Raw genomic sequence first — 14,103 nt, forward strand, 5'->3', positions numbered from 1 at the left:
TGGGGTTGGGGGTGGTGTCGGACGGGGTTGGGGTTGGGGACAGGGCCGGTTGGGGTTGGGGTTGGGATTGGGATTGGGATTGGGGTTGGGGTTGGGGTTGGGGTTGGGGCGGGGTCGGACGGGGTTGGGTTGGGGTGGGGGGAGCGGTGTCAGACGGCGTCGGGGGTGGGTTGGGGTCGGGGGCGGGCTGGGGTTGGGGGCGGAAGGGGTTCTCTATCAGACGGGGTTGGGGGGCAGGTGGTGGGGGGGGACAGTGTTGGACGAGGTTTAGCGGGGAGGCGGGACCTTCTGTGCTGTGTGCGTCTGCAGTCTCCTGAAGAGGGAGCAGCCTTTAAAACTCTGAGACCAAGAGGAAAGGCATTTAATCGATTATCCGAATGAAATAGTGCCCGCCCATATCGTTCCGATAATCGAGGTTCCCCTGTATTCAGAAATTTCATGCTTCACAATGGATTCCAGGATCTTACCCACGACTGAGGTTCGGCTAATTTGCCTGCCTCACAGCCACACCCAGCTGTTCCTCACCACTGACCGAATTTGAGTTAGTTAATCTAATGGGTGTGATTGTCCCCGAAACACAACATCCAGTTAACTCTCCCCCACCCATATGTGTAGTGATGTTTGAAACTCAGACTCCAGCTCGTCGACTGTGAGCCGGAGGTCTTCTAGCAAACAACATTTACCACAGACATGGTCACTGGGACCCACAATGGGGTCCACTGGTTCCCAAATCATGCAGAAATAACAAATCACCTGACCCTCCATCCTTATTTTATTTAATTAGTTTTGAATTTGGTTTTATTCATTTTTAACTTGTTATATCTCCACCTACTTCTCAGTCTGAATGCAAATTGTAACGAATAAACTAACAAGATTCACTTTAAAACAGCTTCAAATTTAGCAGACCCCTCATTAGCTAATGAAATCACTGCTCTCCTGTGACGTCACCTATCAGTTCCCCACTCAGAATCACCCACCTTCTGAAGTTGGTGTACGGTTGGATGCTTTCCCGAAGTGAGAGTTTCCTATTTTCTGTCTCTCTCATTTCTTAATTAAGGGTATTACATTAATTCTTTCGTAGTTCGCTTTCAGAATCTAACAAACTTAGAAGACTAAAACCAATACATAAGATTTAGGCATTAAAATATCTTGAAAGCCATTTTTCTTAAGTTACATATTGAGATCAGAAATTTTTTGTAGAAAGGCAATGGCCTGAATTTCCATTGTATGTAAATGACTGTTCTATGGAACCTTGATTATGACATTTATTTTCTGTAATTAAGTATTAGCATGTAAATTGTGCTAATGCCATACCAACAATATCTCATCCTCAAAATGTGGTACCAGTAATTAATACTTGTTATTAAGTTTAAGTTTATATCAGTAGCTTATTTAATCATGCTGAGAACGAAATTGTAAAATCAGATGCAGTGCTGTGATTTTCATGCATCAATCAGGTGCTGTAGAAGACCACTGCACTGACACTTCAATACGTGTATATTTAACAGCATTTTCAGTGTTATATTTGATAAAGACAATTTTTTCCATAAGTAGTTTCATTCTATTGCTGATTTTACATATATTAATTCCTAAATATTGTTTGATAAAGTCACGAATTGCATCACAAGTAAGGCAAAACCAACTTCACTGCTATTTTCTGCCATGCTGCCATTGTATTAAATTATACTGCAGCATTACAAAAATATCCTCCTTTTGCAGAACTAGCTCCACAAGTTTAGTAGGTGGCACCCAATCCATCAGTAGCGTTCAAGACCCAGAAAATTCTAGCTTGGCACCATCTTGGGGCTTCAAAATTAACTCTACTTTATTAGAGAATTCTGTTGACAGGGGCCACCCATTTTGTGTCCATGGTACTTTCTTGCGATCACAGGAACAAAATGGGGTAATATTACTTGACCTCAAATTTATGGACAAATCATAAATTTCAGACCTTTAGATAAATTCATTACATCATTAATAAACTGCTTATGTATGTATTGAGAGTGGTGCTGGAAAAGCACAGCAGGTAAGGCAGCATCCAAGGAGCATGAGAATTGACATTTTGGGCTAAGCACTTCATCAGGATTGATTCATTCCTGATGAAGGGCTTATGCCCAAAACGTCGACTGTCCTGCTCCTCGATGCTGCCTTACCAGCTGTGCTTTTCCGGCACCACACTCTCAACTCTGAATTCCAGCACCTTCAGTCCTCACTTTTTCCCTGCTTATACATGTATGACTGTTTTGTGACAAGTAATGCTGTTGCTTCTTTACTAACAGATTTTCAAATAGAATGTATCAAATAATGCTGATATAGGCATTGGTTTGGAGCATCTTAACAAAGTAATAGTTATGTAATGTTCTTGTTTAAATAGTGCCATTGCTTCTTGCCTATATTTGAAATGATTATTGCTCGATCCTAAATGTTCAACTTCAAACATTTCTAGTGACATGTCCATTCCAGTCTGGTATTTTTAAAGTTATATGCATCATGTGTAGCAGATAAGTGAATACATATGTGCATTGAACTGTAACCGCATGCTGACCAACCTGCCATACACTGATTGGATAGGAACTATACTTTAACCTTCATTACAAACATATCTGAAATGTAATGCCAGGCTTACATTTTTTTTAAGTCGCCATATTTTGCTTTCTGAAAGGTACTGATAAAAACAACTGACATATACAGTTTAAAGCCATACCTTAGTGACTGTGCTAGAAATGAGGAATGTTAATTGTTCAGCCCTTTTCTATGACTGATGTGATAGCATTTGTTTGGATTTTGAATCTTCATAAACTGAGTTCCTTATCTTGTTTCAGAAAGTTAAAGAGACACCAATTAGGGCTGAGTACATGGAAGGAAACCACAAGTCAGCTTGTTTTGCTAGGTTGGCACACTGAAGAAATTCATTAGCAGATGAAACCATTCACCTGCTATTTCTCTCATCAGGCCATGATCTGTGGACAGGAGAAATGTAGCAGTGCATGAAAATTATTAAATGATGTGTAAAGAATCTTTTCTTCTCCTCACCCACGAAGAAATGTAACAAAAAACACTTTTTTATATAAAACACTTTTTTATATATACGTGATTCAGTAAAGGTGTCCTCACCTGTCTAGTTTACAATGTATGTTGTAAATACTGATGAATAGCAAAAGCGGTTTCACATCTGGTAGGTTTGTGTCTTCTGCAAATATTTACACCTTTACTTACACCATTATTAAGGTTAATTTACTGCCTTTGGAAATATTCCCTTACTTGATGTGAAATCCACTTAAAAATGTTGCTGTTTATTTTAAGGTGCAATTTGCATAAACTTGCATTCGCAAAGACTTATGTACTTATAGCTGAAATCTTTGTGAAAGAATATTGTTGGTGTTCAATAAAATTTCAATAGTGTGTAATGAAATATTGAATGTTCATTTAAACTGAGTTAATATTGATTTTATTTTTAAAAATACATTTTCAGGTAAACTCTCGCAAGTTATTTTCGGACACTGGGACGTTGTAACCTGTTTAGCCAGATCTGAATCATACATTGGAGGGGACTGTTATATTCTGTCAGGGTCACGTGATGCAACACTGCTTCTCTGGTACTGGAATGGGAAAAAACACAGTGTTGGAGAATACCCTAACAGTAAGTGAAGACAATATACAGAATCTAATGATTTTTGTTATTTGATATTTCGGTCTCTTAACTAACAATAGGTGTTTTGCAAATTCAAGATTAGACCACGCCGCAGTGCCATTTGTGGTAATGTGAAATAGTCGAAATGAACTCTTTCCCTTTTAATTTTTTTTGTGTTAAAATAGTTTGTTAAATGAGCTTATTTAAATAGAATGCTTTGTGTACTGTAACCACACGTAGGTGTCCAGAAAAAAAAAGTGTTAAACGTGGACTAAAGAATTCTTGTTCTATTATGCAACAGACAGGAGAAGTTACCTATCAGAATGTTGCTGGAAATATCAAATCTCCCATTGACTACAGATAAAAGTCCAAGGCAGATTATACACAATTTGTTTTTCCAGGCCAGTGTGTAATATGAGCTCCCACTCTAATGGAAATAGCCAGAAGAGACAGAATTCTAAATTTCTCCAACATTGCATCTATTAACTCAGCCTTTTCAATGTTTGAGGTGAGATCACTTCATACCCACTCATGTGTTAGAAGTGGGAGAGATTATACAAATAAGGCCTGATTTCTCAGGAATTTAGATGGTTAAGAGTATGATCTGTTTGAAGTCTTCAAGATATTAATAGGAAAATACATGGTAGATGAAAGTAATCCATCTCCATCTGGAGATTCTAGACTGGGGGCATGACCTAGAACTTTGGGCCAGACCATTCAGAAGACATTTTAGGAAGCACTTCTATACATGTCAGGTGGTAGAGGTTTGAAACTATCTTCCATAAATAACAATTAATGGGAGATCACTTGATAATTTTAAATCAGAGATAGATAAATTATTGTTAAGGGATATGGGCTAAAAACAGTATATGTTTTACCACATAACCACTATTAAATGGCTGAACAGGCTTGAGGGGCTGAATGGTCTACTCCTGTTTCTGTGTTCCTATGTTAAGTATGAAACCTGAAAAAAAACGAAGTCATTCCCATGGAAATGTCACATTTCCACACATCTCAGGATATTTGGTATTTGAACCTGTGACCTACCATCCTCCTTCAGCTGTGATCCTTTCTGAACATCGAAGCCAAGCATATGTTTAGATTCCTAATTCATCATGAAATAATGGAGAGGGAATTCATAAAATTTTATTACATTTAAAATTTCCTTTTTTTTAGTTTAGGAACAATTTGGCAAAAAATACTTCTGAGTTGATATCATAGTAGTTGACCTCCTGTGATCATATATGTGAGCAGTCAAGGCCACGTGGAGTCTTCAGGTGGTATGTGATTATGAAGTGTGGAATATTTAGATCGGGATGGATTGATGTACTTCAGTCCCCATAGAAAATAATAAATTTAGACTTTGTTTTCATATCAGTACTTTGAGTGGATTGCCATTACTAATTCACAAATTTGGTGGCCATTAGGAACTGGAATTGTTTCTGATAAATTGAAATATGCAAAATTAAGTGGCTACAGTGCTACTATTGCACAGATGATGCCTTGCAAATTTTAAAAAATTACATGTGTTTTTGTAACATTGTAAACATAATAATTTATAAATCTGTTTAACTGACAATGATATTTGCTGAAGCATATCTACAATTTAGATAGGAATCAATTGAAAATTCCCAAATATCATACTATGCTATTTCTAGATTTGTCATTTGAAACCATTAATATTTCACTTTCCTTGCTCTCACCCAGTCTTCTCCTCTGCAGCTACACTGACAACTCTATTCAACCGCAGTTGTCTTACACAGCCAAATCTCAGCTATCTTTTCCATCTGCAACTACAATGCAAACAGTGCTCACCCACTGGAGGAATAGGTCAAGTATTTCTGCAATCCATTTGAACAGGAATATTACTAGAGGCAGTAGCTCACTCTATATAGTTTTCAGAGAGCACTAAGAAATAAATTTAGATGTTCTGAGCTTCATACACTTAGTTTTCCGTGTTAAAAGCGTAAGTTTCAAGAACAGCTGCTGAGTATTATATTGATTCAGTATAAGTGTACAGCTGGATTAAATTTATGCATGTAAAACTTTTGCCTTGATGTTTTCTACATCAGAAGTAAAATTATGCCTTTAATTGACTGGGAATAAAGTTTGATCATGATCGCCACTATATTTCTTAGCAACAATGGAAAATTCCACAGCTCAGGGCCTGTAGCAAGCCTTAGTATGCCACTATAGAATAAATTAAAACACTGTCTTATCAGACTGCTACCTGTGGAAAGAGATTTAATAATTAAGTAGTTCATGAAGGGCCTCTAGTGTCAAAGACCATTACTGCAGCATCAGGGTTAGTTGGACTCTTTAAAATCTGATGGAACAGCAAAACTTTCATAGTATCATGTCCAGGATACAATTTATCATTTTCTTTTCACAGTCATTAGGAAGAAAACATGCAAAGTAGTGGCAATGGTGGCATAGTGATTATGTTAATCTAGCAGTGTGGTCTTATGATCATGAGACATGTTTGCAAATCCCACCATAGTTGTAACTTAAATAAATCTGGAATGAAAAGGTAATATCAGCAGTGATAAACATCTAACTAGTGGTTTGTCATTGCAAACCACTCTGATTCACTAATCTCCTCTAGGAAGGAACTCTGCCATCCATACCTAATCACATTTACATGTGATTACAAGTGTACAGTTGTGTAGTTGACTTAACAGCTCTCTTAAAATAACCCAACAAGCCACCCAATTATACCAAGCCACTGTGATAAACCATATTGGCTTAGATTTTGCAAACACGTACAAGGTCACAGCTTTCTTGACCTCAAGGAAAGTAACTCACAAAGATTTCATTATCTCATTGGCATAGATTTAATCTTTTCTGACAAGATTTGTGGCCAAGACAAGGGTATTTCCAAGTGTCCAACAACAGTAATGTTATCAGGCAGCTAATAACGATGAAGAATGCTTATAGACAACAAATTAGATACTGACCATCCTTAAACATTTTTAGATTTTGCAGTCAGCAACTGGGAGATGAAATATTGAACACAAAAGCATTAATTAAAAATTTATGGAATTTTAATCATATTAGACAAAAAAAACTGATGTTACAAACTTAAAATTTGTTTTCAAATGAGGTTATTCAGCAATAGTCACATTATTACAAGTCCAACTATACCTCATTAATTTGGCACTACATTTTCAATATTTTTCAATAGTGATATTACAGTGTCCAAGGATAAGTTTTTGATGTTATTTCTAATTGATTTTCATCTGTGGCACTATCATTGGTAGAAACATTGACAGCAAGCTTTGGATTTCCACGCATAACTTCACATGCAGATTTCAGGCTTCTGTAATGATGCCAACAATTGGCATCACTGCCACTAAATCTGTGTCAACAAGAATAAGATTGGTCAGCCCATCCAACATTGATCTAAGAATTGAATTTGGGCATACTAAGAGCAAAAACAGCCCAGTTACCCTTTTGAAGATATTCTCTTTAATATTTAGGGATTTATGCCAAAATTGGAATTGACATCCTGATATGTCAAGCTCATGGGATCATAGTTTTCAACCAACGTCCCAGTCTTCTCACCGTCTGTCCAAACTCACTAGAGGTGCTAGCAAAGTTATATATAATTATGAGGAAGTGACTTTTGGAGACCTCAACATTAAAAGCATATTCCATAAAGTTTTATTGCATCAGATCAGACATAGGCATGGAATGCTTCTGCTGATTGACCACTTGTTGACCTCCGTCAACTCATAAATCAGGACTCATGTGGTTTGAGCACCACAGAAGAAGCACAGATGTTATCAAGGGCTCCAAATTTATTATGTGTGGAGATTTTGGTATCCATTGCCAAGAGTCGCTTGGTAGCACCACTCTTGCTTAAATCATTGAGTCTTGAAGATCATATAGTTAACAGGCTGGCCTTGTCATGCTGAGTGAACTAAGGGAAAAGAAAAACCCACAAAGCTGGGCATTCACAAGAACACATGTTCCACCATAAAGTAAGAATTGCATTTTATCATCATCTGTAACCTGATGGACCAGCTTAAATCTCACTCTACTCATTCCCACCAAGTCAAAGGATCTAATCAGCATTCATTAAGAAGTTCAGAAAATCATCCTTGAAGTAGCACCGAGTGATTATAACATTGAGATGCAAATCTTATGGATGTAACATGGTAAGTGATTACAAAAACCAATGAATGATATCAAAAGCTGTCCAACATCCATGAATGGTGTACAATTAATTATTTAACTGGACAAGGAGGGTCCATGAACATCTCACTTCCCAAAAATAGCAGAACCTATTATGTGAATACAAAAGACCAGAGAGAAGAGTTTCAAACAGAAGCGAGAGGCATGTGAACCTTCTGTTTACTGGTGTTTAGCTTTGACTTCATTAGGGCCACTCGGCTCCATACTGTGGCCAAACAAGCTGAATTCTAAATGAGAGGTGAGAATGACTAACCTTGATACCAAAGCAGCATTTGATAAAAAATGGTGTCAAGTAACTATAGTCAATTTTGAAGCCAATTGAAATTTGGGGGAAACTGTGCATTGTCATATCTAAATCGAAACACAATAATTGTAGTAGATGGAGAGTAATCAACTTATCCCCAGAACGCCACTGCACGGAGGTGTTTTGAGCCCAACCATCTTGAACTACTTCATCAATGACCATTCCTTTTTTTAGGAGTGGAAATGTTCACTGATTATTACAGTGTTCACTTCCATTCTCATTGTTTTCAATAATAAATTAGTCTATGTCTGGTTGTAGTAAGATCTGGGCAGCATTTTGGGCTTGGGTTGATAAGTAGCAAGGCAAATGGCAGGCAATAACCATTTCCAATAACTGAGCATCTGACTAATTTTATTGATATGCAACATTTTCTAAATGACCTTTATTGTATGAATGAATTTTTGAAAAGTCAACTGTCCACTTTGGTTGTAATTTCAATTTATCCTTTTAAAAACATATAATAGCCAAAGACATGATGATGAGAAAAAGCTTTCAATAGTGAAGTTGGATGGACATTCTTTCGAATTGTATTGTATTTGGGAAGGGCTAGTTCTGTGACCTTTACTAGGAAGCAATTTATTTGACTATAATTATGCAATGAGTGCATTAGTGAATCAATTGTTCAAATCATCAATGAGATGAATAATTTTTTAGACTATGGAATTAAATTTTGTTTTTCTGTTATATTTTTACAGGTTGACATGCTGGCAGTGAAATCTGCCAAATATTTTAGAATTTGCATTTAAGTTTGGGAAATGTGCTTCTTGTACACATGCCACTTGCATGTTTTATTTTTGAAAATGCAAGATTACAATTTTTAATCATTATCACACTATATTTTTGCACTCCTGGTCTAATTTAACCTTTTTGTCTTGAATGTACAGTACAGTAGTTAGTGTTCTCAGGAATAAGCTTTTCCCAATAGAATTTTAAAGTGAGTCAGATAACATGCATGCATGTGGCATGTAAACTGACAGACAATGCTGTTAGTTTATAGCACACTGATTCACAATGACTCTATGCAATTTTTCATTTTAACAGAAGTATCCAACAAAGTGTTAAATACTTAACAAAAGCAGTAAGGTAAGGAAAAAAAAATCACCATAGTCTTATCAGATATTAGAACTGCTCTCTCTCTCTCTCTCTACAAAGAGTTGACAGATGGTGGTTTAGACTAAGAATCACCATGTCTTCGGCAAGGGGAGATGTTGAAAAAGAGAATCTTTCATGCTAGCCTCTGTCTGTGCAAGAATTGAACCCACTGCTACTACTGTTGGCGTCACTGCATCACAAATCAGATCTCTTGCTAACTGAACTAAACTGACTACAGTATTGGAAACATATTATTGTGAGTGGTTACAAATTTATTTTGGTGTTACAAAATGAAGTTTATAAGATTGTTACATTTTGGATTGTGTCTTTAATTTTAGTATAGTAACTGGTCTGCCTGATAACAGGTCTGGCTGAAATAGTTGTTAAAAATTAAAGGAAGGCTCAGGATGTTTTACTGGGAAGAAGGTGTAAAGTGTTCACACTTTGAGACATTAGCTGCAACATCTGTGTTTACAGTGATTAGACAGGAACTTCTGTAAAACGTCAGGTTGTAAGCACCAATGCTTTAAACTATTAACTTAATTCCAAGAAAGATTAGAGTTGGGGTTGAAAGAAGAGATAATCAGCATCTCTACCTGGATCTCTGGCCAAATTGTTAGATAAAAACAAAAACTGAGCAAGTCTGGCAGCAACTTTAGAGAGAGAAGTAAAGTTAATGTTTTGAATCCAATATGGTTCTACTTCAGAATGCTCATATAATTAACTTTGCTGTGGGGATGGGCTTTGAGAGGGGAAGCGTTTCAACATAATCTAGATTGGTATTGAAGACGATCAGTCTGCTGGGAGTGAGAACTTCTAAATGCTGGAAGTATCTAAGTGAACCTTGTGCTCACATTTAAAGGCCAAAGTCAATGATTTGAGTGGGACTGGAAAATCACCTACCTTACACTAAATAGAAAAACTCCAGGATTAACTGTCATCATGAAAGACAGTCCTGAGGCTAAAGGTTACCAAGCTGAGAAAGAGAAAACATGGATGAAAACTGTTCAGAGCTAAGAATCATTTTGGGCTGATACCATGAAAAGTGAATACATAAAGAACACTGTAAAGACTCTTTGTGGAATGGGGGTTTCCATTATGTTAAGAGAAAAAAGGAGTTCTTTTCTGTAGTTTTGAGTATAAGCTGGTGACCAAAGCAGTGTTCAGTCAATAGTACTTTTAGTTTGCTACAGTTAAAGTTTTAGAATGTGAAATCTTATAGTGTCTTCCTTTCAGCTGTTAACTGGAAGTTTGATTGCTTTTCAAACAGAAGTTATTGGTTTCCAGAGATCATAGCAGTGGTCATATTCACAGCACTATTCATTAGGGTGATATGAAAAAAATCAATATTTCGTCAAGATGAAAATGACTTTTCTTTGGAATTTTAAAACTCGGTCTTGTAAAATAGCAACTCAGGTTTAGTGGATGCTTCGTTGGTGCTAACTATTGGAATAATTCAGTTTGGGTCAGAAAATAGTTTTTTTACTCCATAAAGTCACATTGGTAATGATGGGGAAAAAATATATTTAAACTGTTAATCTCGCTCATATTTTATCTAATATAAACAAAATCACCTAACTTAAATGCCTACAATACAGTGTGAAAATTACTCCCAAGCTACAAGTTGCAATCGATCTTTCTATAAAATAGCCCCAACTCTTCAATTTATGCCTAAAGGTGCTTGTCTTCCTGATTCCTCCTTCCACCAGAGCTCTCTACAGTATTCATAAATAATGAAGAAAAATAAATAAAATGTGGGAATATATAACTGTCAGTGTAACTTGCAAGTCTAAAAAGGTGATGTTGAAGTTGTACTTGAACTTAGTCCTTTTAAGGCAATATCTGATCTGTGTTCAGATTTGATCTCCATAATATGAGAAATATATTACATTATTGGTGGGAGTCTGAATAAGGTTTACAAGGTGTGAGAATTATAGTGTAAAAGAAATGTCATTGCAAGTTTCCTAAAAGGTCTGTATGAATTTCTACTGGAAAGGAAGGTTTTAAGAAGTGTAAGTACCAGTTGTCTTATTTGCTGTGTTATCTCCTTTATGTAAAAGAAGACATGTTTGTAGGAAATTGAGATTAGGACTATCTGTTATGTTGGATGGTGAATTTCAGAGCTTTGATCTTCATAAATGAAAGCATGGTCATCAGTAGTAGAGCAGTGAAAATTGGGGATGCACTTGAAGCAAGAATTAGGGGAAATTGAATTTGAAATTACTTTATTTTCTTTTACACTGGTCATTATTTCCATCCTTCTAATAGACTCATGGGACATGGGTATTGGTGGCTGAGCCAGCATTTATTGCCTGTCTCTACTTGCCCTTGGGAAGGTGGTGGTGAGCTGCCTTCTTGAACTTCTACAGTACATACCCTGTAAGTTGGTCCACAATGCTGTTAGGGAGGGAATTCCAGGACTTTGCCCAGCAACAGTGAAGGAATGGAGATATATTTCCAAGTCAGGATGGTTAGTGGTGTATGGAGGGGAACTTGCAGATGGTGGTGTTCCCATTTATCTGCTGCTCTTGTCCTTCAAGATGGAAGTGGTTGTGCTTTTGGAAGGTGCTATCTCAGGATCTTTGTTGAATTTCTGCAGTGCATCCTGTAAATATTATACACTGTTGTTACATCAGTAGTGGAGGGAGTGGATGCTTGTGGATGTGGTGCCAATCAAGTAGGGTGCAACTCAGGCCTGGCCACCAAAGGGGGAGCAATTGTAACCAGAGATGTACAAGAGGCCAGAATTTGGTGAGTACTGATATAGACAACTGTAGGTAATTAAAGAGGGAGGAAGGGGTGAGCGAGGAAATTGAGCATGAGAAATTTAAAATCATCATTGTTTGAGTGGGAGCCAATCTAGATCAGCATGCATAGAGGTGAAAGGTGAATGGGACTGTGGAAGTTAAGACATGGGCAGCATTTTAGCTAACCTTAAGTTTACGAAGGATAGAATGTGGGAGATCAACCAGGATTCCAACCAGCACGCAACTAATAAAGCCTAAAGGTAACTAAGTCATAAATGTAAGCTTTCAGCAGCAAATGAGCAAAGACAGTGCTACATTTAGGGAATATTACAAATACAGAAGTGGTCATACTGAGAGCACAAAAATGAGGTTGGAAGCTCATGGGGGTCACAGCTGACTCGAAAGTTATGAACAAATTTGCTTAACCTCAGATTTTTTCCAGGGAAGGAGAGAGAATCAGTAGCTGGGAAGAAGAGTTTGGAGGAAGGGGCCAGAAATCAACAACTTCAGTGTTCCTAGTACTGTCAGAAAAGTATTCTGATGGCATAATAACAGTGGAAGAGTTGAGAGAAATGGTGGTCAGATAGAGCTGAATGTCATCCAAACTCATCAAGAGTATGTGTGAAAACTATCCTGTCATTTTGGATGATTTTGCAGAGAGAAAACAGTTAAATAAGAAATATGTGATAAAGTCACCACAGACTTATGAGCCCATAGGGCTGCTATCTCATTAGAGAGGGAGAGACAAATGGTGTACACCATGCTTCAGATAAGGGGAGAGATTAAGGTGGAAAATTCTTAATGGTAATTTCAGCCAGTGCACAACTTGAACTTGTGCTATTGGCATCACAATGCTTTGTAAACCAGCCATCCAACCAACAGAGCTAAACTGACGCCTGAGAAATAGGAGGGGGTAAAGAATAGATCGTTGGAATGTACCTGAGGTTAAAGTGCAGAAGAAGGAAGAAGAAAGCAGGAGTGAGCATCTCTAACTGCCAGCTTGTTAAACATCTCCCAACCAATAGACATCTGGATATCCACAAAGGTGACACTGGCCGCAAAAGATTATTTCATGAGAACCATTGTTGCAGCAAATATTGATTGATGAAAATATTTGTATTGATGAAAAAAGAGGTTAATACCAAAAGTATAATGGTAGTTCTGCATGAAACGATTTCATTTGGTACTTGGACTTCAGAGCTAGCCATGCCCTTAGCCAAGCTGTTCCAATGCTGGCACTGACCTGACAATATGGAAAATGGTACAAGTATGTTCTGTGCACAAAAAGCAGGACAAATATAACGTGGCTAGTTACTGCCCTATAAGACTATATCTTGATCATAAGCATAATGATAGACGGTACCATCAACAATATTATGAAACCGATCTTAGAAAGGAATAAAGGATTAATCGCAGTTAGTAAGGAAATAACACAAAAAAAATCAATATTTTGTTCTGCCTTCACTGTGGAGGATACAAAAACATTCCAGTAGTACCTCTAAATCAAGAACTTGAAGCAAGAAAGGTTATAATCACTGAGGAAATAGTACTGAGCAAACTCTTGTGAAATAGATTGACAGCTCTTCACAGTCTGATGGACTTCTATCTGAGAATCTTAAGAGAGTTGGCTAACGAGACAGCAGGTGAGTTGGAGTTAATTTACTAAATTCATTAGATTCTGGAAAGCAGCAAATGCAGCCCTCCCAGGAAAGGAGGGAGGTAGGCAACAGGAAACTATTTACCTTGAGACCTGTCATGGAGGAAAATATTAAAATCGATCATTTTATAGGTCAAAATGGGATACTTTGAAAAACACAAGTTAATTGTGAAAAGTCAGGCTGTTTTCGTGAAAGGGAAATCATGTTTAACTAATTTATTAGAATTATTTGACAAAGTAACATATGCTACAGGTAAGAGGGAGTCTGTTGATGTACTAGGATTTACAGAAGACATTTAACAAGTTTCCACATACAAAGTTATTGTGCAAAGTAAGAGCTCATAGTCTTTGTCTGTGATGGGGGTGGGGACAGGGAGAGATGGGGTGGTGGAAACTAGCAGAGCTGGCAACAAAATGGACTTTTTTTTTAAACATTGGCTTGATTTGATGAGTGAAGTCACACTGGCATATGTGC

General features: G+C 37.3%; 1 protein-coding gene across 3 annotated transcripts in view; it reads left to right on the forward strand.

Moving 5' to 3' along the window:
- lrba (LPS-responsive vesicle trafficking, beach and anchor containing) overlaps window positions 1-14,103 on the forward strand; it is an 894,965-nt gene that overhangs the window by 852,464 nt on the left and 28,398 nt on the right. For all 3 annotated transcript variants that reach the window (XM_072561970.1, XM_072562677.1, XM_072563520.1), the window contains one exon: window positions 3,473-3,640. In XM_072561970.1, coding sequence (XP_072418071.1) covers window positions 3,473-3,640 — 168 coding nt within the window. The remainder of the gene's footprint in view (window positions 1-3,472; window positions 3,641-14,103) is intronic.

Source organism: Chiloscyllium punctatum, chromosome 1 (genome assembly GCF_047496795.1).
Source record: "Chiloscyllium punctatum isolate Juve2018m chromosome 1, sChiPun1.3, whole genome shotgun sequence".
Lineage (NCBI taxonomy): Eukaryota > Metazoa > Chordata > Chondrichthyes > Orectolobiformes > Hemiscylliidae > Chiloscyllium > Chiloscyllium punctatum.